This window comes from Pleurodeles waltl, chromosome 2_2, assembly GCF_031143425.1.
Source record: "Pleurodeles waltl isolate 20211129_DDA chromosome 2_2, aPleWal1.hap1.20221129, whole genome shotgun sequence".
Classification (NCBI taxonomy): Eukaryota; Metazoa; Chordata; class Amphibia; order Caudata; family Salamandridae; genus Pleurodeles; species Pleurodeles waltl.
In genome coordinates this window covers 996462818-996490395 of record NC_090439.1, presented here as the reverse complement: position 1 = coordinate 996490395, position 27578 = coordinate 996462818, and the positions used below count along the sequence as shown (strand labels likewise).

Sequence of the window (27578 nt, the reverse complement as noted above, 5' to 3'; positions counted from 1 at the left end):
TGCCCCCCAAGGAAACCATACAACAACTAAAAATATATATATATATATATATAGATCTATATATATCTATGTAGATAGATATATCTAGGTACATGGATATATCTATAGATATATCTATGTAGATATATATATATATATATATAGAGGTAGATCTATATCAAAGAGATTTATAAAGCGCGCTACTCACCTGTGAGGGTCTCAAGACTCTGGGGGGGGGGGGGGACGGGGGGAGGGAAAGGGGCTGGGAGGTTCACTGTTCGAAAAGCCAGGTTTTGAGGCCCTTCCTGAAAAGAAGTAGGTTTTGGGTCTTGCGAAGGTGGGTTGTGAGGGCGTTCCAGGTTTTAGGTGCAAGGTAGGAGAAGGATCTGCCCCCGGTGGTGGTGTGTTTGATGCGGGGGACAGAGGTGAGAGAGAGGTCAGCTGAGCGGACGTTTCATGTGGGGGTGTGGAAGGTGACTCTCGTTGAGGTAGGCAGGGCCTGTGTTGTGGAGTGATTTGTGTGCGAGGATGAGGATCTTGAAGGTGATCCTTTTGTCAATGGGGAGCCAGTGGAGGGATTTGAGGTGTGGAGAGATGTGTTTGTGTCGGCGGAGGTCGAGGATGAGTCGTGCTGCTGAGTTCTGGATGCGTGTAGTTTGCGCTTGAGTTTTAGAGTGGTGCCGGCGTAGAGGGCGTTTCCGTAATCAAGCCTGCTGCTGATGAGTGCGTGAGTGACAGTTTTTCTGGTGTCTGTGGGGATCCATTTGAATGTTTTTCAGTATACGGAGTGTGTTGAAGCATGAGGAGGTAAGAGCGTTGATTTGTTGGGTCATCGAGAGGGAGGAGTCTAGGATGATGCTGAGGTTGCGTGCGTGGTTGGCGGGGGTGGGTGCAGGGCCTAGTGTGGTGGGCCACCATGAGGGGTCCCAGGTGTTTTTGTGTGGGCCAAAGAGGATTATTTCGGTTTTGCTTGAGTTGAGTTTCAGGTAGTTGGTTGTCATATATATATCACTTTTGTCAATATGTGTGTGGTTTCCCTGGGGGGAAAAGGGTCCGACTTGTCTAGTGGCAGTTTTAGTGCCATAAAGAAGCGCAGAAGGTTTATATGCCTACTGCAAAGAGCAAATCTGTATTTTATGTAAATAGCTGAGTACATTAGTAAAGTCTATGGAGAGATGAAGGGCACTTTTGCTGGGTGGTAATGAGGGAATCCGAGGAGGAGGGAGTGGGAGCACCAATAATGATTGTTGGACTGGGCGCAGGAGGTGCTAAAGACTGTGACGAATGGTATGTGACAAGGTGTTTTTTGAGTGTCTTGAAAATACGTGCTGATTGAGGGAAGAAGCGCAGGTAAGGTGGCCTCTACTGTTCCACGTATCTCACACACACCATCGATTTTGTGACTGTCTACGTAGGCTAGTGTTTTAGAGCGACAGTTTAGCCAATAGCAGAGATGGCATCTTGATGGATGACTGCTGCCTGCACTCGGGTTATAGAGGACCGCTCTGACATAGGATCAGAGACTGAGACATCAGATACTGAGACAGCATCTGAGGGATAGGACAATGGCGCAGACTCTGGGAGTGATTTTTCAGTCAGAGGAGTCCCATTCGATAACTCCTCTTCCAGTACATTATGAGGGAGGTGATGAGGACAGTCCTGCTGTCCCTTCGCAAGCTGTTCGTGCAACTGGGTAATAGTGGGTTAGGCCAACCCAGAGAGCAGGTGAAGGCGGCGGCAAGCAGAGAGAGAGTGCTCTCTTGGGAGCTCCCCAATTTAGTTCAGCCCCAAATTCCACCACCCAAATCATATTGTGGAGACATCAAAATTGTCTATGGCAAAACAAACTGGTTTTGTAAGGCAGGCACCTGTGTTTTTGGTCCTGGATTCGGCGGCCATATAGAGAAACACACTAAACCCAAACATTTCTGGAAACTAGACATTCGGGGGAGTCAACAGAGGTGTGACTTGTGTGGATTCCCCAAAGTTTTCTTACCCAGAATACCCTGCAAAGCTGAAATGTTGAAAAAAAACTCAATTTTTCTCGCATTTCTGTCACACAAACTACAGGAATATGCTGGGATCCACAACATTCCTACCACCCAGTGACTCCTCACCTGTCCTGATAAAAACACTACCCCACTTGAGTGCCTACACCTAGTGCCTGTGTCAGGAATGGATCACCCCAGGGTCAACAGCTGCCTCACGTAAGGACCAACATTGACCGTTGTGTGATCTATTCCTGTCGCAGGCACCAGGCCTAACCACACAAGTGAGGTATCATATTTATCGGGAGACTTGGGGGAACGCTGGGTGGAAGGAAATTTGTGGCTCCTCTCAGATTCCAGAACTTTCTGTCACCGAAATGTGAGGAAAACTTGTTATTTTAACCACATTTTGAGGTTTGCAAAGGATTCTGGGTAACAGAACCTGGTCCGAGCCCCACAAGTCACCTCATCTTGGATTCCCCTGGGTTTCTAGTTTTCAAAAATGTGCTGGTTTGCTAGGTTTCCCCAGGTGCCGGCTGAGCTAGAGGCCAAAATCCACAGGTAGGCACTGTTTTCTATGAAAAAATGTGATGTGTCCACGTTGTGTTTTGGGGCATTTCCTGTCGCGGGCGCTAGGCCTACCCACACAAGTGAGGTATCATTTTTATCGGGAGACTTGGGGGAACGCTGGGTGGAAGGAAATTTGTGGCTCCTCTCAGATTCCAGAACTTTCTGTCACCGAAATGTGAGGAAAACTTGTTTTTTTAGCCACTTTTTGAGGTTTGCAAAGGATTCTGGGTAACAGAACCTGGTCTGAGCCCCGCAAGTCACCCCTCCTTGGATTCCCCTAGGTCTCTAGTTTTCAGAAATGCACAGGTTTGGTAGGTTTCCCTAGTTGCCGGCTGAGCTAGAGGCCAAAATCTACAGGTAGGCACTTCGCAAAAAACACCTCTGTTTTCTTCCAAAAATTTGGATGGGTCCACGTTGCACTTTGGGGCGTTTCCTGTCGCAGGCGCTAGGCCTACCCACACAATGAGGTATCATTTTTATCGGGAGACTTGGGGGAACGCCGGGTGGAAGGAAATTTGTGGCTCCTCTCAGATTCCAGAACTTTCTGCCACAGAAATGTGAGGAACATATTTTTTTTTGCCAAATTTTGAGGTTTGCAAAGGATTCTGGGTAACAGAACCTGGTCCGAGCCCCGCAAGTCCCCCTCCTTGGATTCCTCTAGGTCTCTAGTTTTCAGAAATGCACAGGTTTGGTAGGTTTCCCTAGGTGCCGGCTGAGCTAGAGGCCAAAATCTACAGGTAGGCACTTCGCAAAAAACACCTCTGTTTTCTTCCAAAAATTTGGATGGGTCCACGTTGCGCTTTGGGGCGTTTCCTGTCGCGGGCGCTAGGCCTACCCACACAAGTGAGGTATAATTTTTATCGGGAGACTTGGGGGAACGCTAGGTGGAAGGAAATTTGAGGCTCCTCTCAGATTCCAGAACTTTCTGTCTCCGAAATGTTAGGAAAACTTGTTTTTTTAGCCACTTTTTGAGGTTTGCAAAGGATTCTGGGTAACAGAACCTGGTCCGAGCCCCGCAAGTCACCCCTCCGTGGATTCCCCTAGGTCTCTAGTTTTCAGAAATGCACAGGTTTGGTAGGTTTCCCTATGTGCCGGCTGAGCTAGAGGCCAAAATCTACAGGTAGGCACTTTGGAAAAAACAGCTGTGTTTTCTATAAAAAAAATAGGATGTGTCCATGTTGTGTTTTGGGGCATTTCCTGTCACGGGCACTAGGCCTACCCACACAAGTGAGGTATAATTTTTATCGGGAGACTTGGGGGAACATAGAATAGCAAAACAAGTGTTATTGCCCCTTATCTTTCTCTAAATTTTTTCCTTCCAAATATAAGAGAGTGTGTAAAAAAGACGTCTATTTGAGAAATGCCCTGCAATTCACATGCTAGTATGGGCACCTCGGAATTCAGCGATGTGCAAATAACCACTGCTCCTCAAAACCTTATCTTGATCCCATTTTGGAAATACAAAGGTTTTCTTGATACCTCTTTTTCACTCTTCATATTTCAGCAAATGAATTGCTGTATACCCAGCATAGAATGAAAACCAACTGCAGAGTGCAGCTCATTTATTGGCTCTGGGTACCTAGGGTTCTTGATGAACCTACAAGCCCTTTATATCCCCGCAACCAGAAGAGTCCAGCAGACAAAACGGTATATTGCTTTCAGAAATCTGACATCGCAGGAAAAAGTTAAAGAGTAAAACATAAAGAAAAATGGCTGTTGTTTTCAGCTCAATTTCAATATTTTTTTATTTCAGCTGTTATTTTCTGTAGGAAAACCTTGTAGGATCTACACAAATGACCCCTTGCTGAATTCAGAATTTTGTCTAGTTTTCAGAAATGTTTAGCATTCCGGGATCCAGCATTGGTTTCACACCCATTCCTGTCACTAACTGGAAGGAGGCTGAAAGCACCAAATATAGTAAAAATGGGGTATGTCCTAGTACAATGCCAAATTTGTGTTGAAAAATGTGGTTTTCTGATTCAAGTCTGCCCGTTCCTGAAAGGTGGGAAGATAGTGATTTCAGCACAAGAAAACCTTTGTTGATGGCATTTTCAGGGAAAAAACCACAAGCCTTCTTCGGCAGCCCTTTTTTCCCATTTTTTTGTAAAAAAACTAAATTTTCACTGTATTTTGGCTATTTTCTTGGTCTCCTCCAGGGGAAACCACCAACTCTGGGTACCATTAGAATCCCTAGGATGTTGGAAAAAAGGACGCAAATTTGGCGTGGTTAGCTTATGTGGACACAAAGTTATGAAGCCCTAAGAGCGAACTACCCCAAATAGCCAAAAAAGGGCTCAGCACTGGGGGGGAAAAGGCCCAGCAGCTATGGGGTTAACAGAAGTTTCTATACTTTTCGCTACACGGATCGATTCAGCAAACAAAGGATTGCCCATAGAGAGCAGTTTCTGTTTAATTGGTATATCTATACAGTGACAAATAAATTGATCACAAATCAGTAGTTCTGTGAAAGTTTCGAATTGGCACTCTGTGATAAGTTTATGAAGCACAGATAAATATGTCAACATCTTCATTCCATTCTGCTCTCTCTTAAAACATTTGTGCCTTAACACTACCAGGCTAGGTGGTTCATTAAATCTGTTTACAAGTTTTTTTACTATCTTCTGTAATTCATCAAGTTCTTCACCCTGAACTATTTTGATATCAGTAAGATGCTTGCGTGTGGCCCTTCATTCAAATCCTAGGGAACGAAAAAGTAAAAATTTGTTCCATTCTGGCCTATATCTTGACGCTCTGATTGCACCTAAATAGGTTTCCAGTGCATCATACCACTGCCTTCAAGGTATGGGCGGGGTCTCCTGGCGTTTTTAAGGAAAGTGGTGGTGGACTTACAAACTGCATTATGTATCCAATGTAGAAGCAACAAAAACTTTGGACCCTGAGATACACATAAGTTAAATAAACACTTTTTGACCTTTGCTAGCAGCACCTGTTTCCAGCAGTAATGGAGTTTAAACACTCTGCCATATATATATATTTGTTATTAAATTAAGTATTAGAAAAAATATTTTGTATAAACACTGCAGCAGAAATTATGGGTGTAATTGTACCTTCAGTATCAACTGCATAATGAAGGATAGAAACAAGGTGTCCTTGTCGCACTGAATTCCCAGTAAACGATTTATATGTTTGCGTTGAAAGAAGCAATAACAGGCCATCCTTCAATGAACAATATTTATTGAATTAAAAGAAATACCACTTTGGCCCATAGTAGTTCGTTGTCACTATTCTTCTGGTTTCCATTGGATTAAAAACAGCCGTCAAACTAGCAATCTGCGTGTAAACAACCACTTTGTTGTTATCCTAAAGTTGGAAAATGGCTGCTGTGCAGTGTACGATATAACTTTCCAAACTTCCTAAGATGGCCTCTTTTGATGCTGTAACTAGGGGGGGGAATGAGGTAGCTACGGAATAGCATTCTATGAACAGTACACCATATTAAACCCTGCGCCTTTATTTCCAAACGTAAGTATGCCCAGAGCTTTAAGATGGCGGGCTGGTTCTTCTACAAGTTCAACAGGAGATAGGGCTTATTGTCCATATGCATCTACATTTAGGCCCTCTTTCCCTGCAGTGCGCGGGTAAGAGTTTCAGAGGGGAGGATGAGTACAAAAAACCTATTTTCACTTGTTCATGTCTGTGAAAACCTTTCTGACATTGATAGAAAGCTCATCCTGTTTAACAACGCCGGTGATGTTTGCCAACTGACTGGTGAATGGCATATGAGCCAAACTGCCGAAGAACCAGATACCCTGTGGAATGTGTTATCTGTGGTGACCAGCCGCTCATCGCCACATATGATAGGTACAAAAACACCACAAGGTAGGTGTGTAATGCCATTGTTCATTTCTTGAAGAGCTTCCATTTATTGGCAAACCTCCCCAACACTCTAAGAATCTTTATTAATACATGTTCTACAAAGGAACCTAGAAACACAGAACCTTAAAGGAGAAACCTGTAAATATTTGGAACCACATTATAATAATACTGAGATATTACAAACTGATAAAGCTGAAGCTGGAATGTACCCTGTGCTCACATCAAAAGCAGCACAAAGAGCTGGTAGAAAGTCTTGCCATCACATCAGGAGTTAAATACAAAGTTAACACTAAAGTAATGATAAACTAAAAACAAAAACACTGGGAAATGAAGGAAATGGCCTTGTATGCAGTTGTGGTTTTGTGAATGAGGAACCTGGAAAAATCACCCACCTGGCCAGTCATATTTTATCAAGTCAAGCTATTTTTAGGACCTACTTGCCCCTCATTGGCAATTGACAAAGAATATGTGTTTTGTTCAGTCTGAAAGTGAAGGAGCATTAAAGATGCATTTAAATCGTGTTCTTGTCTTATCACATTTGTTCTGTGTTCAGAGATAGAGGTCAAAAGTCAGTTTGTCTTACAACTTATTTTCTTCTTGACTGCAGAGTTCTAGGATTTTGTAAGGTGAACTGTTTGACCTGCTGTACAAGGAATGTGAAATAAAACTCTGTAGGATTTCAAGTTTTTCGTAACACAACAACATTTAAATAATGAAGTCAACTGTACAAACATTTAGAAATATATTTCAGTAGTTGTGAAAGCTAATTTTTTTGTACTTCTGTGTGATGAAAAACATTTTCCAATCAGACTACTTTACTTGTTCATGTGCAAAGAATAAATATGTTTTCTGAAGCCCAATTTTCACAGATTGTTAATACATTATATGGTTTTATCAGTAAAGCTGCAAGTAAGTGGGTAGGTCTTTAGACATTTTTTTGAAATTCATTGTCTGCAAATGACAGTGTGCTACCACATGATGCTTTAGTAATATATTTATTAAAAGTGAGTGTTTGAACATAAACTGAGAAACAATCTTGCCCTGATAGCAATCCTATTAGTAAACTAAGAGGCAAGTCATGGATCATGTGTACCCTATGTGTGGGCTTGATTGTTTATATACATGAAGCAAACGTTTAGTCTATTTAATCAAACAAAATGTTTTTTTTTGTGTGAAATAGTTTTTATTGATATTTCAGTACAATAAAGTGAACATGCCCATATACATAATACTTCAGGCTTCCCACCATCTTCTATGCCTTCTCCCTGTCCCTCCCAACCCAAGGCAAGTTTAACAAATATCAGAGAGATACACATGCTTAAGACATCGCTTTCACCCTGCAAATGATGAACAAAGGTATTAGCTTACGTTACCTGAAAACAAATACAGAACAAATCCTTACAACACAACAAGTGTCCTATCCCTTTTATGTTTCTGAAGCTAATTAAGAGGCCATTGGACTGAGAGACCCCTCCCCGAGCCAGAGAGAATAATCCCAATCACACTCAACTACCCTCTGCATTTGGCTCCTATACGTGGAAAAGATGCAGCGCCTGAAGGTGAGGACTACATGCTGTAAGGAGCAGGCCCTGTGAGAGGAACCTGACCAAGGGGTCCCAGATAAAGTCAAAACCACTGCATGAGCTGTCCATTTTGTCAGCTAGACGCTCCATGGCGAGGCCCCGCCATAACCTCGTGAACCACAGGGCTATTCCGGATGGGTCCGCTTTCTTCCAGAAAGACGCTAAAGTTGTCTTTGCAGCCCCCAACGCCAACCACAGAATGGCGCGATCCCCCTGCGATTGATGTTTCAGCTCCGAGGCTTGAAGGCCCAACAGGATGTGCTCTGGAGAAGTCGGTATGGGTTAGCCCAGTATCTCTTTTAAGTGGGAAAGGATTTTGTTCCAATAAGGGCGGATAGCAGGGCAGTCCCACCAAATATGCCTAAACACCCGTCGGATGCCTGGAGGTATATTTTCTTAAGCTTCTCCAGGTAGAGGTACCAATAGTAGAGTAGTTTATAGTGTCCTTCCCTGACACCCATCGAGAGATTATGCTTGGATATGTCATGAAATAGGTGTCGCCATTAGTCCTCACCCACCGAGATGCCCAGCACCTGTTCCCAAAAGGGTATGTGTCGAGGGGTCGGCGCCCGTTGTGCTGAGGCCAATAAGTTGTACAGCGTAGATACACTGCCCCTCACAACTCCCCCGCTGCATGAAACGTTCCATTGAGAGAAGATCCCTGGTGGCATCACCAACATGTGAGGCTGTGTGACCCAATGCACTAACTGTGTGTAATGGAAGTGTTTGGATGCTGGAAGATAAAAATCCCTGCAACAGTTAGCAAACGTATGCAGCTGGTCTCCATGATAGAGATCTGCGATCCAGAAGCACCCCCCCTCCCCCCATCTATCGAATGGCTCCGGTGATTCCCCCGGAAATCCTTGTTGAAATGAATGGGTGTATGTGGCGAAGGAAATTATGTAATCTCATAAGCTCTTGTCCCACACCTTAAGGGTAGTAGCGGTGGGGATACTAAGGTATGCGTTCTATGGTCGTGCCCCTCTGGGCCTCCAAGGGACATCCCCCAAAGTCCTTCCTGTCACCGCTCTGTCCATATGAAGCCACAACTTATCAGACTCTCGGAGAGACCACTCAGCCAGAACCTGCAGTTGTGCAGCTCTATAATACCGGAGGTGGTCGGGGAGTGCCAGTCCGCCCTCCTCTTTGGGGCGCATAAGCACCTTATGGGATAATCTAGCCCTTGACCCCTGACAAATAAACCTAGTGAACATCGCTCAGATTGCCACAAAAAATTCTGTTGGGATGTCGACGGATAGGCTCTGAAAGAGGTATAGGAGGTGAGGAAGCACCATCATCTTGGTACTATTGATTCACCCCAGCCAGGAAAGCCAGAGCAATGACCACCTCTTAAAGTCTTCTCGCAATGATTTGAGTAGGGGTGGCTAGTTGGCTCGAAACAGATCGGACACCTTAGGGACAAGCCCAGATATGTGATTTCTTTTTTGGCCCAAATAAATGGAGACAAAGAAGCTATCTGGGCCATTGCAGCGGCGGGTACGATCAGGTTGAGAATATAAGATTTCCCCGTGTTTACTTTAAAGCCTGACACCTGCTCGAAGAGCGTCACCTCTTCCTGAATTGCCAAAAAAGACGTGCGGGGTTAAGTGATGAACAGTAAAATGTCATCCGCAAACAGGGAGATTTTATGGTGGTCGGAGCCAAACTTGATGCCCGGAAAACCTGGGCATGCCCTTACTCGTACTGCCAGGGGTTCAACACTGAGTGCAAAGAGTAGCAGGGAAAGAGGACACCCCTGCCTCGTACCCTGCGACAGATCAAAAAAAATTAGAGGTCACACCGTTCACCAGAATGCGGGACAGGGGACAAGAGTAATTGCTCATTACCATTGTTATAAATTGTTCCCCAAATCCGGAACGCCGCATTGTCGCCACCAGGAATGACCACTCCACCCTGTCGAATGCTTTTTCTGCATCGAGCGCCAACAAAATCGCTGACACCCATTTCTTAGATACCTTTTCCATCAGGTGGATGACACACCGCAAATTCTCATGCGTTTGGCGGCCCTTGATAAAGCCCGATTGATCGGGATGTATCAACTCTGGCATAACATCCTCCAGTCTCCTCGCCAGAATTTTAGAGTATAATTTGGCATAGAGGTTAAGGAGGGCAATAGGCCTATAAGAGGCACATAGCTGAGGGTCCCTCCCCACCTTGGGAATAAGTGTGACCAGCGTCTCTTCCATAATGGGGGACACCACCCCTTCTCCTCTTACATAAAACAGTGCAGTGAGATGTTCTGACAGCTCCACACTAAAGGACTTGTAAAAGTGGGCAGTAAGCCCGTCGGGGCCGAGAGCCCTAAGCAGAGGGAGGGAGTCAATAGCCGCTTGGACCTCTTCTACTGTCAACGGTGCCTCCAGCACTTCATTTGTCTCCGTGGAGACCCGTGGAAGCTGGGTATTTTGTAAATAGCTTTCCTGAGTATGGGCAGGCGGTTGATCTGATTAATAGAGATGGGCATAGAACTGTCTGAATGCCAGTGCCTTCTCCTCCTCAGAGAAATGTTCCCCTAGCTCGTCATTAACCTGCCCCATATAATCCTTAGATTGTTTGACTCGTAGTTGTCTCGCCAGTGGAGTGCGTATCTTATTGCCCTTTTCTTAATGAGTATTCTGACGCCTCAACAGTGCTATTTCCGCCCTATTCGTATAGATGGATTGCAGTTTACCCTTAATGGTGACCACCCTCCTCTGGGCCTGCCAGGTCGGGTAGAGCTTATGGGCCCATTCAGCTGCTTTAAGTTTGTTTTCCAAGAGGCGCTGGTCTTCAGCTTTTAAACGATTTAGCTCGGACGCCAGGGAGATGCATGTGCCCCTGATGACCGCCTTTAATTCATCCCACAGAATGCAGGAGGCGGTGTCCCCCACCTTATCATGTTACAAATACTCTGATAGCTCTCAGCAAATCGTTACGGGAAGCTGAGTCACGGATCAGGACATTATTGAAATACCAGCGCCTGGTGGTGTAGCGCGCAAGGGACCACTCCCGTCAAGCCTCCACAGGGGCATGGTCTGATATAATAATCGGATGGATGGCCACCGATCGAAGAGTCTGCCGCAGCGGCCTACTCAGAATTATATAATCTATCCTTGAGTAGGATCGATGAAAGTGTGAGAAGAAGGTATAATCCCTCTCCGTGGGTTCGAGGGCATGCCAGGAGTCAAAGATCCCTAAGCGGCGGAAGGCGGACTTCACTGATCTGGCAAAAGCGCTTGTCTGAGATCTCTGTGGGTGTGTCTTGTTTAGAGCGGGATCCCACACCAGATTGAAATCACCCAATAAAATGATCTCGCCCTCTGCAAAACCCTCCAGCTCTTCCAGGATGTCCACTGTTAGGTGCATAAAGAGTGGCAAACATACAACTTCTCCCCCCCCAGACTGCCCTTGACCATTAATCATCTGCCCTCCTTATCCTGCTTGGATCCCGCTCCCCAGAAGTGACTAGACCTGTGAAACAACAGGGCTACCCCACAGTGTTTCATAGGCGCTGAAGCCAAAAATATTTGAGGGTACTGTTTGTGGCGTAAGCGGTGTATCCCCCCCCCTCCTTAAGATGCTTTTCCTGTAAGGCCACGATATCATAATGATGATCATCAAAGTACTTTCTCAGCTGCAACCGCTTATTGGGTTAGTTCAACCCCTTAACATTCCATGATAATTTCAACATTACACCGCAGTAACCCAAATGTTCTCATCCAAGTGCTCCATATCATCACCGACTCCCGGCACCCTTCCCCACGTCCTCTCCCACCTGCGCCCCAAGCGTTCCACGGGCCCCTCACAAAGCCCTCTCACGACAAAAAGGGATAATGGACAGTGACTAAAGAAAAAAGCCATCTCAAATGAGAAACAAACTCATGAACAAGAAAACGCAGAATAGCAAACCTCCTTACATTATTCATTGCATGGACGGGGTACGTAACCGCCTCCTCCTCCTCCCCTGTCCATTCACCATTTCCAAGTCAGCATTAACGGAGGAACACCCCCGCATCCCTTCGAATGCAACAGGAGCGGAGTCACGCTGGATCAGGCCACCAGCGGATGAGTCAATACCGGGCTCTTCAAAGTCGGACTGTCCTCCACGAGTGGGAGCCTTCCCCACCACCCAGCCTCCAATATGGCCCCTGCTTGGTGCCGCACCAGAGGTCCCCTTCAGGACCTCGCTGGAACCATTGTAAATGCCAGACAGTTGGATAATGTCACTTCCTGGGTGTCTTCCTCCCCCTCTTCTGCTGTTTCAATTGCTCCGCCGAAGCGGAAGGTGCATCCCCTACGCGCTTGTCCCCAGTGGCGGTGAGGTCGCCACCCGCTCTCTCTGCCTGTAGGCCCAATGCAGCCGCTGCCTTGTCAACGGCCGTAAAGTGGCAAGCCTTGTTATGGAGTTCGAAAACCAGACCAAAGGGAAATGTCCAACCGTACCTTATGTTTTTCGCTCTTAAGGCTTCCGTCACAGGGCGGAACTGCTTCAGTCGGGCCAGCATCGCCGGCGCGATGTCCTGATAGAGGGTGCAGTGCGCCCCCTGAAAGGAGACAGTGTCCTGTTGTTGCGCCCGTAATAGAATGCTTTCCTTGACCTTAAACAAGCTCAACTTTACCAAAATGTCTCTAGGCCTTCCCCCTTCACTTGCGGCCCGGTTGCCCACTCTATGCACCCTCTCCACTCAAAAATATATAATTCCACTGTAATGCTAAAATTATAGTTATTAAAACCTAGCACAATATAATGCAACAATATTTTGTGTTTGTCAGGTTGTACAGTTATGTACCACTTGAATCAAAATATATTAACGGTGAAATGTATATTGGTGGTGACTATAATGTGCAAAGTAGAAATTATATTAAATGTCAGGAACTGCAAAATAGTGTCTTATGTGCAAGTAACATATGCTCTGATATAGGTGCTGTGCATGTGAATCTCCTCTATATATATGCTTGCACACAATGTTTACACTAGGATATTTCACTCCTGTCGTTGTCTGGAGCAGTACTTGTTGAATGGCTGAAGAACGGATCTAGGAGTAATGGCAAGTGGAGAAGAGAACTTTAAGTGTTGAAAAAGAAAACTCAATGTGGCAGTAGCTATCTGACAAACAATTTAAATAAGTTTATGTTTACTAAACTGTGAGCTTTGGCATGGTCTAACCTACTAAATGTGTTTTATCTCTAGGTGTTTACACACTATATCAGATACTTCACTCCTTTACCTGCTTGATCACAGATCAGTGAGCTGCCTTCACAATGGTGGATTTCCTGGCGGAGAACAATCATTGTGGTCAGGCAATTTTACGGATCGTCTCTCGTGGGAATGCAATCATTGCTGAATTTCTCAGGCTGTCTGAGTTTATTCCAAATGTCTTTCGACTAAAAGATAAAGCAGAACAACAGAAATATGGAGATCTCATATTTGACTTTAGTTACTTCAAGGTAATGGTCTGATACCTTTGTGTCATTAATTGTAGCATAACCCTGTGACAAGAAAAATTGTTGAGCATGACTAATATGAAGAAGGTTCTGTGTTTCTCTAAGTGTTGACATTTAAAGCAAAATTAGGATTGTGCAATCTTTTGTGGCTGTTACCAAGCCATTCTTTTTTATTATTTTAAATCGTTAGTTCGCCCCCAACTCAATTGAGCTGCCGAGCATTTTTAAATGGAACATTTTGGGGATATTTTTGGGTCTTGCCTACAGACAACAGAGCTCATGTTGTCATACACCACACAACACAAAACATACACATGCAAGCATATTAGCATTAAGATACATAAAGGGTGTTTGGATAGCCCATGTCAGCTATTGTCTACTGCTTTTTAGCTGGCTTTTGACAGTGGCTAACTTGGTTGTTAATCAGCCTGGTGTTAGCTCTCGGCAGTCTGTGGAAATGAACACTTATAAATATAGTCTGCACATACATTGGATTTAGTTCATTTATTTATACTTAATTATTTTTTAGGAGCCTTTTTGTGCAAAATGGCCCTATTAGGCCACAATAAATTTCCTTTCTTAAGCACCCATGCAGACTCATTCTATTGAGTGTCGATTCACTCCTGTTTTGGCTTTGCCCGTGCATGTTGAATTGCAACATTGGCAAAGCCAAAATACGGGCGAACCAAATGCTTGTCTCCTTTGTTTCGTCTTGCTGCAACACCACCCTGCATCCTTGCAGATCTTTGCCCCTTTGATATGTACTTCTTTTTCCCTGCTTTCACCCACTGTTCCTTACCCCACCCCCTTTTCCCCTGTCTTTGTCCCTGCTCTGTATGTCCACTCTCGCCTGCCGCCCTTTCCTAAGGCTCCTCCTGCAGCGATCCTCTTAACAGCTTCCTTGCGATGTCAGATAGAACGGTGTATTTCTTCATGCTCTCCCTTCCTATCATGGACGGTACCAGGAGAAGTGAGAAAAGGAGGCACTTTTGGTGTATTCTATAAATACATATGTGATAATACACACAGACCACACAGACACGCATGCAACTCGATCATACTCATAAAAGCAAAGGCCAACTTTCCATTATCAGTTATCAGGACATTTGGGTGTGCAGTGACACTTTACATGTGCCGATACACCAAAAGACATCTGTTAGGGTAACTTGTAGTCAAGTGGCACATTGTTGGGGTTCCTTTCCATAAACACCTTCTCAAAGCAGGCCCTTTTAAAATATATAACTTAGCTAGGTTTTGAGCTTATTAAGTGCTATTACTGTGACATGCTGCACTTGACTTTCAATTCCGTATCTTCTCCCTATTGCTGCTTCTGATGAGGTACATTTACTAAATGAATAGCTCTGGTATGCAAATAGAATGAAATAGACCTTGCTGAAGCACCAGTGGTAAACAACAGCATTCACCACAGATACTGCATAGTCTGCAAAGCACCTACTCTCCTAAACCCAAATATGCCTTACTGTCTACTTCTGCTTTTTTGCCATTGTATGGACATATTGGGTGAGCTTAGAAATAAACTGAATAGAGACAGCCAGTGCCATTAACAAACACTTTTACTAGACCCCTAGCAAGATGGGCCGTTCAGTAGAAGTGGAAGGACACTGGTCCTACATGTGACACAGTGAGTACTTTTTGGCCATGAAGCTAGGAGACTTGACATCTAAATCCAGCTTTACTGTTTTACTTAAAAATACTGGAAACACAGTAACATTTCCCTGAGAATGGTAGTCACTTGACCTTGCCATCAGAATCATCCCGCCTCAGAAATTGGCTAGTTGGAGACTGTGAAACTGCAAGACATGATTTTTAATCCCAACCTCCCTAGATGGATAATCTTGTATTCTTAGTTAATTTCTTCTTGAATGTATTCCCCTGCTCTTGTTACTAAGTTTGGGAATTGTTAGAATTATTCTAAAAGCTCTGATTAAGTGCGTGGTTAAAAGACACCGGACTGGATATGGTGGGTGGAGGTTAACTGTGCTAGTCAGTACCCAGTTAGCCATGCAGATAAGCTTCTTTGAAGATGCAACTAAAATACTACTTTTTTGTCTATGTTGTCTATACGTTGCTATTGCCAACTTGTTATTTTGTTACATGCACTCCACTAGAACATGCATAACTTGCAGCCATTAGTAGCAATGTTTTTAATGTGTTTAAAGTTCCTGCAGTTGTTACCTGGTATCATTGTCTACTTGACCTGATTGCTGTAATTAGAATGTAAAGACAGTGGCTTGAATACTATTCTAGGGAGGGTATTGGTGAGGGGGCCGGAATACTTGAACTACAAATCTACATCTATTTTCCTTGCTTCCACCACCACTTTCCCATTATTTTTACATTTACGATCTGTAACCAGAACAGCCATTTACTGTTCACCCTCTTTACTCTAATCTGCAGGATTACTTTCTATTCAGTGTTCCTAAAAAAAGAAGCATTGTGGGACACAGACATGCACAGAAGGTCAACAGTAATATTAGTGTCACACACAGAGAGCCAGTTGAGTCACACATCTACTAACAAGCACTTTCACTAATGGCCAGACCTGTTGGCTTTGTCAGTGCTTGTGAATGTGTTTCTTTTCTGCAAAGCAACTAAATTATTTACATATTTTTTTCTCTTTACAGAATCCAGAGGCTTGGGAAAGTAAGTTGGAAGCAAAGCCTGAACTGCAGGACTTGGATGAAGAATTTCGAGAAAATAACATAGAAATTTTGACAAGATTCTACCTGGCATTCGAGAGTGTTCATAAATATATTGTGGATTTAAATAGGTATTACAGCACAGCTATTCTATTATTAAACATTTTCTATGTATAACTCTATGTATGTGATATTTGTATAGCATGATCCTAGCCAAAAGGCAGCTGAGCGCTGTCAGGGCCAATGGCAGTAAGTGAGTAGTTGAAGGGAAAAGTGGATCCTAAGATTGGACATGTACTGTTACTGCGTCACATTATAGCGTTCTTTAAAGAGGTGTCTGTACAGCTGTTTGCTAAATTGAAGCAGGTTTGGAACAGCCCTAATTGATAGAGTGATGTTCTTGATTATGTGAGAAAGCCTTTTGCTGTGTTGTTTTCTGTTGTATGGGTAATGATTGAAACGTTATTATAGTGTCTATTTTTTTAGCCTTGCCTAAAAGATATGCAAGCATTATGGATATATGTTTAGTATGCTAAGGAAAAGGACAAAGGCAGAGAATACAAGTTGCAAGGTTTTATAACAGTGCCTGGTAATATTGGAGTACAAACAACAGAGGACATGAAAATTGAGGAGTTCATGAAATGGTTGAAACCAGTAATAAGGAAAACAAAGAAACAATTGAAGATAGGTTGCCAAATTGCAATGATTCAAACTCAAAACATTGAGTGAACCTTTGGTGGTGAATAATTTAAGGATAGTGTATCGTTTGAGCCTCCTTAACTGTGGATGGTTGTGTAACAGGGAACACATGGTAGAAGAAGGGTAAGTAGTCACAAAGGATTTTTATATAATGGACAAGAGGAGGCAAAACATAGTGAAGCATGAAGGAAGTATGAATGGTGTCAAAAGGATACATGTAGTTTGACAGAAAATTGCAATTTTAGTGTGGGGTCAGGTAGAGTAATTCCTTTTGGTGGTATATGTAAGTGAAACAAGCATTTGCAATGCACTAGGATCTTGTATTTTTCCGAGTTACAGCTACTAGTAGTTCTAAACTCCCAACCGGATTTTTCTTTCCACATTGAAAGAAAAAAACAACGCGATTGCACTGCTACAGTTCACTCGTAATGAAACCTATTGGCAAAAGTGCAATTAACTATGTAACAGGGTCGATGTTATGCAAAGTGCTCGACTTCTGCCAAGCGAGATCGTGCTGCAAACAAAAGATAAAAAGTAGTCCACAAACCTGGCGGGAAATAGCGAGCCTTGCATGTTTCCAGTACTTGGACGCTGCGCTCGAGGAAGGCTAACCACTGGAAAAGGCATGACGTATGTGTGCCTTCCACTAATGAAAGCAAGCAGATTTTAACAGGCAAGCCCACGAACCAATGAAAGACAACTGACGTGACGTCAACGGGGCTTCGAGCCCTTTTCTAACTCCTAAAGCGTCTCGCAAGCGAAACGCATGCGCAAACGCATGCGACGCAGGCTCGACCCATAAAAGGAGCACAGAGAGCAGAGATAGGTTGTGTAAAAGAGTCAGAAGAAAGGAACATTTAAGTGTCATCTTGATCAAATAGTGGTCCTTATTGAAGCATTAATATTACATGATGTTACCTTGTAAATAGAGTACAGTTGGTTTTCTGTGAGTTAGGGGTAAGGAATCCTGTAAAATAAGATGGTTTAACAAGACGTAGGAGGATAACCAGTTTCAAAAATGGAGAAGAAAAGAAAGCCAGAAGTTTAGGGTGTATGTTGATCAAATGCAGGACAATATGACATCATTATCATCGTGATTCTTGTAAAGCACAGTAAATACCCCCAAGGGTACGGTGATTTTATTTTGTATTCTTTAATGTGAGTTGGTTAATGGCTTCAGTCTCCAAGTGGAGGTGAATTTAAATGTCTTACACTTGAAATTTTAGATGGACTTCTTCATTTAATTCAGTCAACAAACACCTACAATTTTTTAAAATTTACCGCAGTAGAGCTGATTTTTGAAGAGTCCAGCATGTTTATTTCTTACTAGTTGACCTAGCAAACTCTATTCTGACTAGTGAATTCTGATGGTTTAGGAGTGGTTCGCAAGACTGTGCCTGTGAGTCCTGCCGACTAGAACAATGGGGAGTCTGTAATGAGTAAGGTACTTATTACCTTATCAAGATGGTAAAATCTGTTCAAGGTATTTATAAGACATACTTATTAGTTGTGCCATTCCCTTCTCCCAAGCCTCTAAATTGGTGGCTACTACAGTGGTCATTTTAATATAGTAGAAAGGGCGTGGCATCCAATTTCCATCCACCAAGTTGGCTCTCATTTGATGAATGTTTAATTTAGATTTTCTCCATTAGAGTATAAGTAGTGTATAGTTGTCAATAGATAAGTGCAATCCTCCTCTACATAATGTTCGGAAAACCCTTAGAACATGTTGCTGAGGTATTCCCTTTGAAAAGAAGTTAAAGGTAATTATACGTCAGTTTCAGTGCTTTTAAAGGCCTTTTATCAAAGCAGTACAACTCAAATGGCAAAAATATAAGATGACAGGAGGATTACCAAACTACAGATACTGTTTCGTTCCTTTCCTTGGTTCCTGTGTTCAGAATTTCAAAATGTTCCATGTAGACTTTGAAGACATGGCTTAAACTGATCAAATATGTTTTTTTGGGGGAACATAGGGGTAAAACGTCTCTGCTTTCAGTGGTTTCCTGCAGAGCAGCAGATATAATTTAAGACCTTATGTATGGCTTTTTCAGCATTTGTTTCCATGATCTTTCTTTCTGTCCAGTAGGTTGAAACGTAGGGCTCTCCTTACATTAGAGCTTCTTAAACCTCCTGTGGGCGACCCCTGCCACAAAAAAAGGTCCAATATGATAAGGTTTTTCAGTCTTGATCTAGATTCTCCTAAATATACTTTCAACCTTAAGTTAAATTAATTGGTGAGCTCCTTGCTTTCCAAATTAAACTCTCTAAAACATTAGGCTAAGTACAGCCCTTAGCAAGGCATCATGAATCTCATGGGCGAACGCATAGTGTAGAGAAACCATAAAGATATGCAGTGCAGCAGAAAGTTAGGCTAATTGATATATGTTAAACCTGACATCCTTGGCATGATATTCCCAAAAACTACTTTGTTGATCTCATTTTTGTTGTCATTAGGACTCTATACACATTACCCCTGCTAACCAGGGCTAAAGTGGTTGTGCTCTCTTCTTAAAACCTAGTACAATTGCCCCACCGCTAATTGGCACATTTAATTTACTTGTAAACCCCTAGTAAATGGCACTACCTGTGCCCAGGGCCTGTAATCAAATACTACTAATGGACAGCAGCTTTCATTGCGCCTTTAATGCGGTTTTATATCTTCCTTTTTAATACTTATACGTCACCCGTAGGATATGCCTTGAAGGTTTATAGGGCATGGTGCATTGTCTTTAAAAAGCAGGACGTGTGCTTAAGTTTTACATATTCTGACAGTGAAAAACCTTTACAGTCACATTTCACTGTTGTAAGGCCTATCTCTCCCATTAACTAACATTAGGTTATCTTATTAAGTGTTACCAGCTTCAAATTGTGGGCAGATAGAGAAATGATGTTTACTCTAAATGAATTGTAATTGTAAACCCTCTTTAATGGTGAAGTCAGAGTTCAAGTTACAGTTGTAAAAATGCAGCTTTAAAAAAGTTGGTGTTTCTCTGTCCAAACTGTGTCTTCCTGCCAGTGTCTGGTTCACTTGATTGTCAATAGCTTTGCTGTTGTGGGTTGTGTTTTGCTTACAGACAGTGATGTAGAGGAAGCGTAGGGAGGTTCTGCACCCTGCCCTGAGTACATTTTAAAGGGCTCTGCCAGCAGCACACACGAAAGAGCCTGACACCAGGCCTGCCCTGCCTTTTGTCACCCAAGACAGTTTGGCGCCAAGGGGAAGAAATGTCCAGAACCAGGTTTGGTGGTAGGTAAGTGAAATCCCCCACATAAAGACCAGCAACATTACAAAAATAGGACGTTCAGAACCACTTATCAGAACACTCCTGGGCCTGTGGAAGATTCAGAAGAAGAAGAACTGCCTTGATATCAGAAGGACTGCCCTGCAGCTTGAAGGACTGCCTTCCTGTCTGAAGAAGGAAGATTGGACCTACTTGCTTTGATACCAGGATACCCAAAGTGACTCCAAGGGTTAATTGGCTGACCTTCTTTGTGAGCTACAGGGACACAACAAGCTTCTAGGGCCTCTCTGCAACTGTCCAGCTGACCAGCACCAAACAACGCTGCCTGGACCTACCTTATCCCAGCTTCTTACCTCTGCTTTATTGATTCCTGTTCCCAGGTCCTGGACCCAAGGCTGGCATCAGTCAACGCTCATCTTGAAGAAAAGGTGAGAAACAAAAGTTATGGGCTCCTAATGACTAAAAGGTGATCGCGTTGCACTGAGAATCATCACCTGCTAGACCACCAACACTAAGCTCCAGCGGGACCTCCTTTCGCACTGACAGTGACCGTCCATGATGACCAGCAACATGATACCTGCACATCGCATCAACAGCGACTGTCCGTGATGATCAACCAGCACCAAGCTCCAGGTGTTTGTGCTATCGTAACAACCGTACATGATGCTCCACCTGCTGCTTATGTCAAAACCCCCTCCAATGCTAAGTGAACTCGTTGCACCAGACTTGACAAGGCAACTCTTCAGCGGGACTAACCTGTCACTATATCAAACCGCTCACAATCCATTGTGGTCGGTCTGAACTTGTGACTTTCCCTGGTCTAGTGCAAGTGGCGATTTGTGCTTCTTACGGCTATTTTTACCTAAAACTTGAAAAATTAATATCTCCAGTTCTACTGATTGTTTTTTTGTTGTTCTGGTATAATCTATTTATGAAAACTTAGTCTGTTTATTTAAATTGATTTCAGATTTTTCATATGTTGTTTTTTAACTTTATTACTGTTTGTTGCTGCATAGATTCTTTACACATTGCCTCTTATGTTAAGTCTGACTTCTTTGTGCCAAGCTACCAGATAAGTAGGCAGAGGTTAATTTAGTGACTTTAGTGGTTCAACCTGAAAAATTGTATGTATTATTTGATTTGGGGTTCCAGCCCTCTCAACGAGTTACCCAATTTTATGTTTATTATTTGATTTGGGGTTCCATCCCTCTCAATGAGTAACCCAGTCTCTTACAATGAGCTGCTGTCTTGTAGAGTCTGTGAACTCCCAAACCTTTCCCAATCCTTCTGACGTTGTTGGTAGTTGACTCTGGAAATGGAGCGATCTGAAGCATGGAAAAACATATGCGTTTGACTTAGAAATAGTCACAAAAAATCATTCATACTGTTTGAAACAGTTTTTATAAACAGGTATCTGCAAACTTTGATCCAAATACAATTTATCATTTGTAGAATATTTCTGTACTTTTTTTCTCGTTTTCAGATATCTTGAAGATCTCAACGAAGGTGTTTACATCCAGCAAACATTAGAGACAGTTCTACTTAATGAAGATGGAAAACAACTACTGGTGAACTTTTCTAGAATTTCAGTCTCTGCTATATGTAAATCACAGCAGCAATTTAAATTATATTTTGTGAACCATCTATAATGAAATGTGTCCCCTGTGCTAATGTTATTTACTGTTTTTTGGTAACTACAAATGTGGTCAAATTTTGTTCACTCTGTTTTTATCATCTTGCACCACTCTTAACTGTCCTTTGTTACTGACATACAGTAACTTATTTTTCTTTTATAGTGTGAAGCTCTTTATTTGTATGGCGTCATGCTGCTGGTCATTGACCAGAAGATTGAAGGCGAGATCAGAGAGCGGATGCTGGTTTCTTACTACAGATACAGGTTTGGTGTAGTAACTGCACTGATTTGGATGATTTTGTGATTTTATTTGTAACATTGATTAGTTACCCTTGCATGAGTTGGCATTGCATCTGGTCCCCTGCCTCCTTCACCTATGCTAGTTTAATCTTTGTATTTTAATTTTGCCTATTAGGCCTAGAAATGATATACTGACCTGTAAACCCCAACATTAAATATGTCACTGCATCGTTTTTTAAGGTTTGGCTACTGACGGCTTCAGTTGATGGCAAATACAACACAACATTTGGGGTCTTTTTGCTAGCCCCCTTTCTTAGCCATCAACTTATTTGGGAGAGCCTCCTTCAGACATTGGCTTGATTGGCCCTCAGTTATGTTAGGTTATGTAGATTTGCAAAAGTGCACTTTCACCCAGGACAGTAACTTGGTGCTGAGCAGGTGCAATTCTACTCAAACCTAAGGCCTAATGTGATTATTCGAAATGCCAGGAGAGGCTTGGATGTGTAGCAGCAGGTTGTTCCCATGCTTTAGGAGTGATGTGGGAGAAGACTCGACTTTTGGATCCTGTTTTCCAAATGCATCGGATGTGTACAAGTAGGAGTCTCTCCAAGCAGAGGTGTCCTGTGGGTCTGTGAAAGCAGATGTGATTGTTGAGGCACCACAGTTACGTAGTGCATTGAAAGTGAGGATGTGGAGTTTGAATTGTGCTTGTTTGTGTATGAGTAGCCAATGTGGCGCCTTGAGGTGAGGTAAGATGTGTGCGCAGCATGGTAGCTTGAGAGTAATTCTGGTCACCGAGTTCTGAATGGTCTCCAGCCCCCTGGTGAGTTGTTTGCTGATCGCAGCATAAAGAGGTCCCAAAGCTCAGTTTGCTGGCGATAAAGTTGTGGGTGACAATTTTCCAGGTGTTGGTTGGAAGCCATTTGAATATCTTCCTTAGTATTTTCGGGGTACAGTAGGATAAGACAGGGATGGTGTTGACTTGGGCAATCATTTTGAGTTTGCAGTGGATGATGATCCTGAGGTTCTTGGCATGGGTGGTGGGGGTGGAAGTCAGTTATAGCTCTATCAGACACTAGGTGGAGTCCTACTGTGAGGGGCTCTCCTGAAGATCACCACTTCAGTCTTGTCGGTGTTCAGCTTCAGACAGTTGACCATCATCCAGTCAGTGATTTTGGTCATGCATGTCATAAACTTGTTCCAGGTGCTGGTTATCTTATCCATAAGGGAAAGAATAAGTTGAGTTCCATTGGGGTACCAGAGGACGTTGATGTGTGAAAGGCGATTATGCTGGCCAGAGAGATAATGTAAGCATTAGAGAGGGTTGGGCTCAGGGAGGATCCTTGCAGCACTCCGTAGATTAGGTCACAGGCATCTAGGGAAGGGATGCCAGGTTGACTGGCTGGGTCCTGCCAGTCAGATGAGCAGAGTGCAAAACTTGTATTTCAAATTTGTGCAGCGGATGGGAGACCCTGTTAAACAATGCTGATAGGTCAAAGAGGATGAAGGCCGCTGTTTCTTCTCTATCCAGGATCAGGTGGATGTTGTCTGTGGCGCCAGGAACAGTGTATTGGCACTGTGGTTGGGGCTGAGTCGGGACTGGGTAGCATCAAGGAGCCTGTGTTTGTTGAGGTTTCAGAGGAGGCATTTGTTGATGATTTTCTCTAATACTTTGGCCGGATATTGACGATCAGTTGGTAGCTGGCGAGCATAGAGCAATCTTCTGAAGGTTTCTTCAGCAAGGGGAGGAATGTTGCATTTTTCTGGAATCCTGGAAAAGTAACTGAAGGGATGTGAGCATGGCCCAAATGGGTAGACATCCTCTGGAGTAGGCATGGTGGGTCCAAGGGATTGACGGGGGCCCGGAATGTTTGGGCGTCATGACAGTGTCGGCTTCGCCCTGGGTGATGTTGGATCATGATGTAACTGTTAGCTCACTGGATGTGGTTGAGAGTTGATTGGGGAAGTCTGTCGGGTCCACTTGTGGGTTGAAGTTGCTGTACATGATGATTATTTTGTTGCTGCAGAAGACAAGAGCCTCAACATACTGGAGAGTGCTCCAAAAAGGCTTTGCCTGTACAAGGGTCGGGGCATAGTTAAGGTCGGTGATGGAGAGGGCGGGAGCAGGAATGGTATCATCTTTCATATTTTGAATCACCCCGTGGCATTTTTTGGATAGTTACATATTCTGCTGTGTTGAAGAAACTTGAAAAGTTGTTCCTGTCTGTGATTGCAGATGTTCACATGAAGAATACAATGATTATTTTTTTTAGTACAATTTCTTTATTGTTTTTTCTGAAATCTAGAACTGCGTGGACACCGCTCATATGAATGCACTAACGTTAATTATCATAGCATCAGGTAGCATCAGGGGAGCGGGCTGCTGGTGGCGGCAACACCAAGCCCAGTGTTGAAAACTGGTCAGCTGGATGTGCATTCACAACATGGCTCCATGTTGTACTTCTGTGTCTGGAGAAAGCTTCTATTACTTCTGTGCATGTGGTGTTGGCTCTGTGTCGCTGTGTGTGAGGTACGCTTGAATTGCCACTGCAGTGCTGCTCGTGGTGCCACATGCTTTCTATATGCATGAATGAAACTTGCACAGCTACTGCCTACATGGTCTGGTGAATAATTGAAAATACAGTCCAGACCTTTTGGCTTTGCAGATGCTTGTTGTAAAAGGCTTAACATATTATGGCAGGTTTTTAAAGAATGAGTTCCTCCTTTGCATTGCATTGATATTTCAATTTTGTGTGATTCTTATTCCTTGGAAACTTTCTGTGATACTTTAAACATTTAGGACCTCTGTTAGGTGTACCAGGGCACTCATGCACTTTACTAGGCTCATATTATAACAGTGAAAGCCTTTTACCACTGTTTTACTATTGAGCCTAAAATAGAGCACCAAGCGCATGTCTTTAGACGTCTTTAACACTTGACTCTCTGGGTTGGAAAAGCAAGCAGCCCAGGGCTTACTCAGGGAAGTCAGGAGCCTAATATATATATATATATATATATATATATATATATATATATATAGAACAATCACTAAACCATTATCTAGTCAGTTATTTTACAAAAAAGATTAAATTGCAACAATACTGTACACTGCATTAGTGGAGTATTCACTTTACAGAGTAGCTAGCTAGCATTGGTTTAAGTTTAACCCCTAAGTATTGTTTCAGACAGATAGAGCCAATGCAGGATGAAAGAAGTTATTGTTTATGGAAATTATGGGCAATGAGCATCTTACACCCAACTGAGTTGATTGTCGATACCTGCCCTCACCTCCTCAAGTGAGTATGGCTAGCCTATTTTTAGAGCATAAATGATCACAGTTAGTTTGTATCCCCACGATGCCACATTCTTACACTGTACTTTTGACTTGGCAGAAAGATGCGCTTCTCCTGGCTGAGTTGTGGACTGTGTCACTTCCAGTGGTGTGCAATCCTGCTCCGCTGTCTAATAGAGGCCATACTGACTCTGCCTCAGCTAAGACTATACTGTTCCTGTCTGTGGCCTCCACGTCTGTGTGCAGCCACTTGTCTATGGTTGGTGACGGTGAGCGAGCCTGTATGAACACAGGCGAAGGGAAGCAGCACATCTCTAGGAGTCGGGTGTATGTTCTGTCTCAGGGATCCTTTTGGAGCCCAAACATGTTAACCAGCAAAACAAAGTTGAAAGCCACTTACCTAAAGTTTTGCATTGCTTATCAAGGAGTAGGTAGTTTTAACCTCTAACAGAGTTGCAATCTTGAAGTAGCATTTAGCCTTCATAGGTGCTCACTTTCTTTCATGCAAGGGTACCTCCATCATCCTCACCAGCAATCAGTCCGCTCATTTCATCAAGGCAATACAAAGTCGGCTCTTCCTGGCAGGTTATAGAACTTTCAGCTTCCTGTTTTTGAACCTAGCACAGAGGAGGTGGCATACAGCTACCCCAAGCTGGGAGCACAAGCAAGTGTGTCTGTTTCTACTGGCATGGCTCCCCAGGTACTAGTTGATGAGGATTCTTGTCATACAAACAGGTGACTCCTGCCCCATGGTTACACCAAGTTTGCTGACAAAGATTGGGTATTCCTCAGGTCGAGCTGTAGGACCACTTTCAGATAGTTCCTTGCTTTGGTGTATTCATCCTAGGCAGGTCAAGCTACAGTCTTTGTCTTCTAGTGTCACCAGGAAAGTGGGTGAGACTGAGAGCTCCTGGACAAGGGACCCCAAAACATAAGGCAAAAAAGAGGCTGGTGGTGTCCCACTCGGCTATCTCTCACACTTTCATGGGTAACACCAGTATGGAAGAACAAATCAGGAATGGGGCAATGGCTGTCTTTCTACTTCAAAGTGACTCCTTTTTCTCCTGTACTCCAAACCCTGCAATTCACATTTCTATTGGGTAAACTCTGTCCACCCTTCCTCTTGGTATCACTCACTTCTATAAGTGTGGATTTCTGGACTGCCACAGTCAAGCACAGCACATACACTCCAGGCACATGCTACTGCACATACAGATGGAAATCACAAATATGCAATCCATCATGTCCAAGGAGGGACGCACCTATGTACAGGGGACTGACAAATTATAGAAAAGCAGGAGAGATCAGACACTAACTCCCTGTTACATGTGACAGGTGAAAGGACTGTCCATCCATTCTAATCTGTTACCGCCACCACACGTAGCCCTACACAGCCCTTTGAATTGACTGTAGTCAAGCTCTGGGTTGCATTCATTGACACATTGGACCATCAGCCTACATGTATGATTGTAATGTGTACTTAGGATTAAAACCAATAATCGGCAGAAACTTGCTAAGGAATATTCAGGCTAGGGTATCTATAGCTGTTCTTGTGTAAATAATCTGCAAAATCATAAAATACTTCCTATAGTCAGTCAAGAAATACTAAAAAAAAAAAAACTCTTCCCCCACCCCATAACCACCATAACTTTCTTTGTATAGAGAAATCCTTCTTTCCTCAAAATCCATAGGGAGGTCATTATTCAACAATTATATTACAAGTTCATCATTCAAAACCTGTTGGACAGTTGTCAAAGTGTAATTTCCAAAATTAACACTACATCACTCAATGACATCAAAGACATATCTGTGACTGTGAATATGGAAACACCCGTCTTCCTCCAATTATCTTTTCTGTTTAAAATCATTAACCAGTCTACAGCTTTATTTGGTTATATCTGACACCACGTTAGGCTGGGTCAGACTTTTCTAGTGTATTTGTAGTTGTGTGTTGTGTTACAAGTAAAACAACATGGGAGAGCAGGAACCCTCTTTACAAAGGACCACAAATCAGATGTCAAAAACAGCAGAGTGGTAAAACAGATGACTTGTACAAAATGGAGAGATTGGAATTTCACGGACCAGTTGAACGGCAGGCTATAAGGCCAGAGAAAAGGATGAGATGTTTGATAACTTTGGGCAATAGATGGGATGCAGTAGGAGAACATAGAAGCAACAAACAGAAGAGGAAGCAGACTAGGCCAACAACTAAATGAAACAAGAGTGAATGGTAGGACAGGTTGCAGGCAGGGTAGGGATGACCATGAAAAGAAGAGGAAAATGAGAGCTGTGGGAGAGGGGTTAGGTCTAAGGTAGAAAAATCATGAGAGTTTGATGACTTACCACTGACAAATAATAGAAAATAACTGAATAAACAAAACAATGCACACACCCAAATAAACCAACTGCA

The 27578-nt window shown here is 43.2% G+C and overlaps 1 protein-coding gene across 2 annotated transcripts in view; it reads left to right on the top strand.

Annotated features, from left to right (window-relative positions):
• The window catches only part of WASHC5 (WASH complex subunit 5), a 326030-nt gene that overhangs the window by 21994 nt on the left and 276458 nt on the right, over positions 1-27578 (top strand). For both annotated transcript variants that reach the window (XM_069220734.1, XM_069220733.1), the window contains exons 2-5: positions 13149-13405; positions 16048-16193; positions 21487-21571; positions 21800-21900. In XM_069220734.1, the coding sequence (XP_069076835.1) occupies positions 13220-13405; positions 16048-16193; positions 21487-21571; positions 21800-21900 (518 nt within the window). In that variant the 5' untranslated portion in view covers positions 13149-13219. The remainder of the gene's footprint in view (positions 1-13148; positions 13406-16047; positions 16194-21486; positions 21572-21799; positions 21901-27578) is intronic.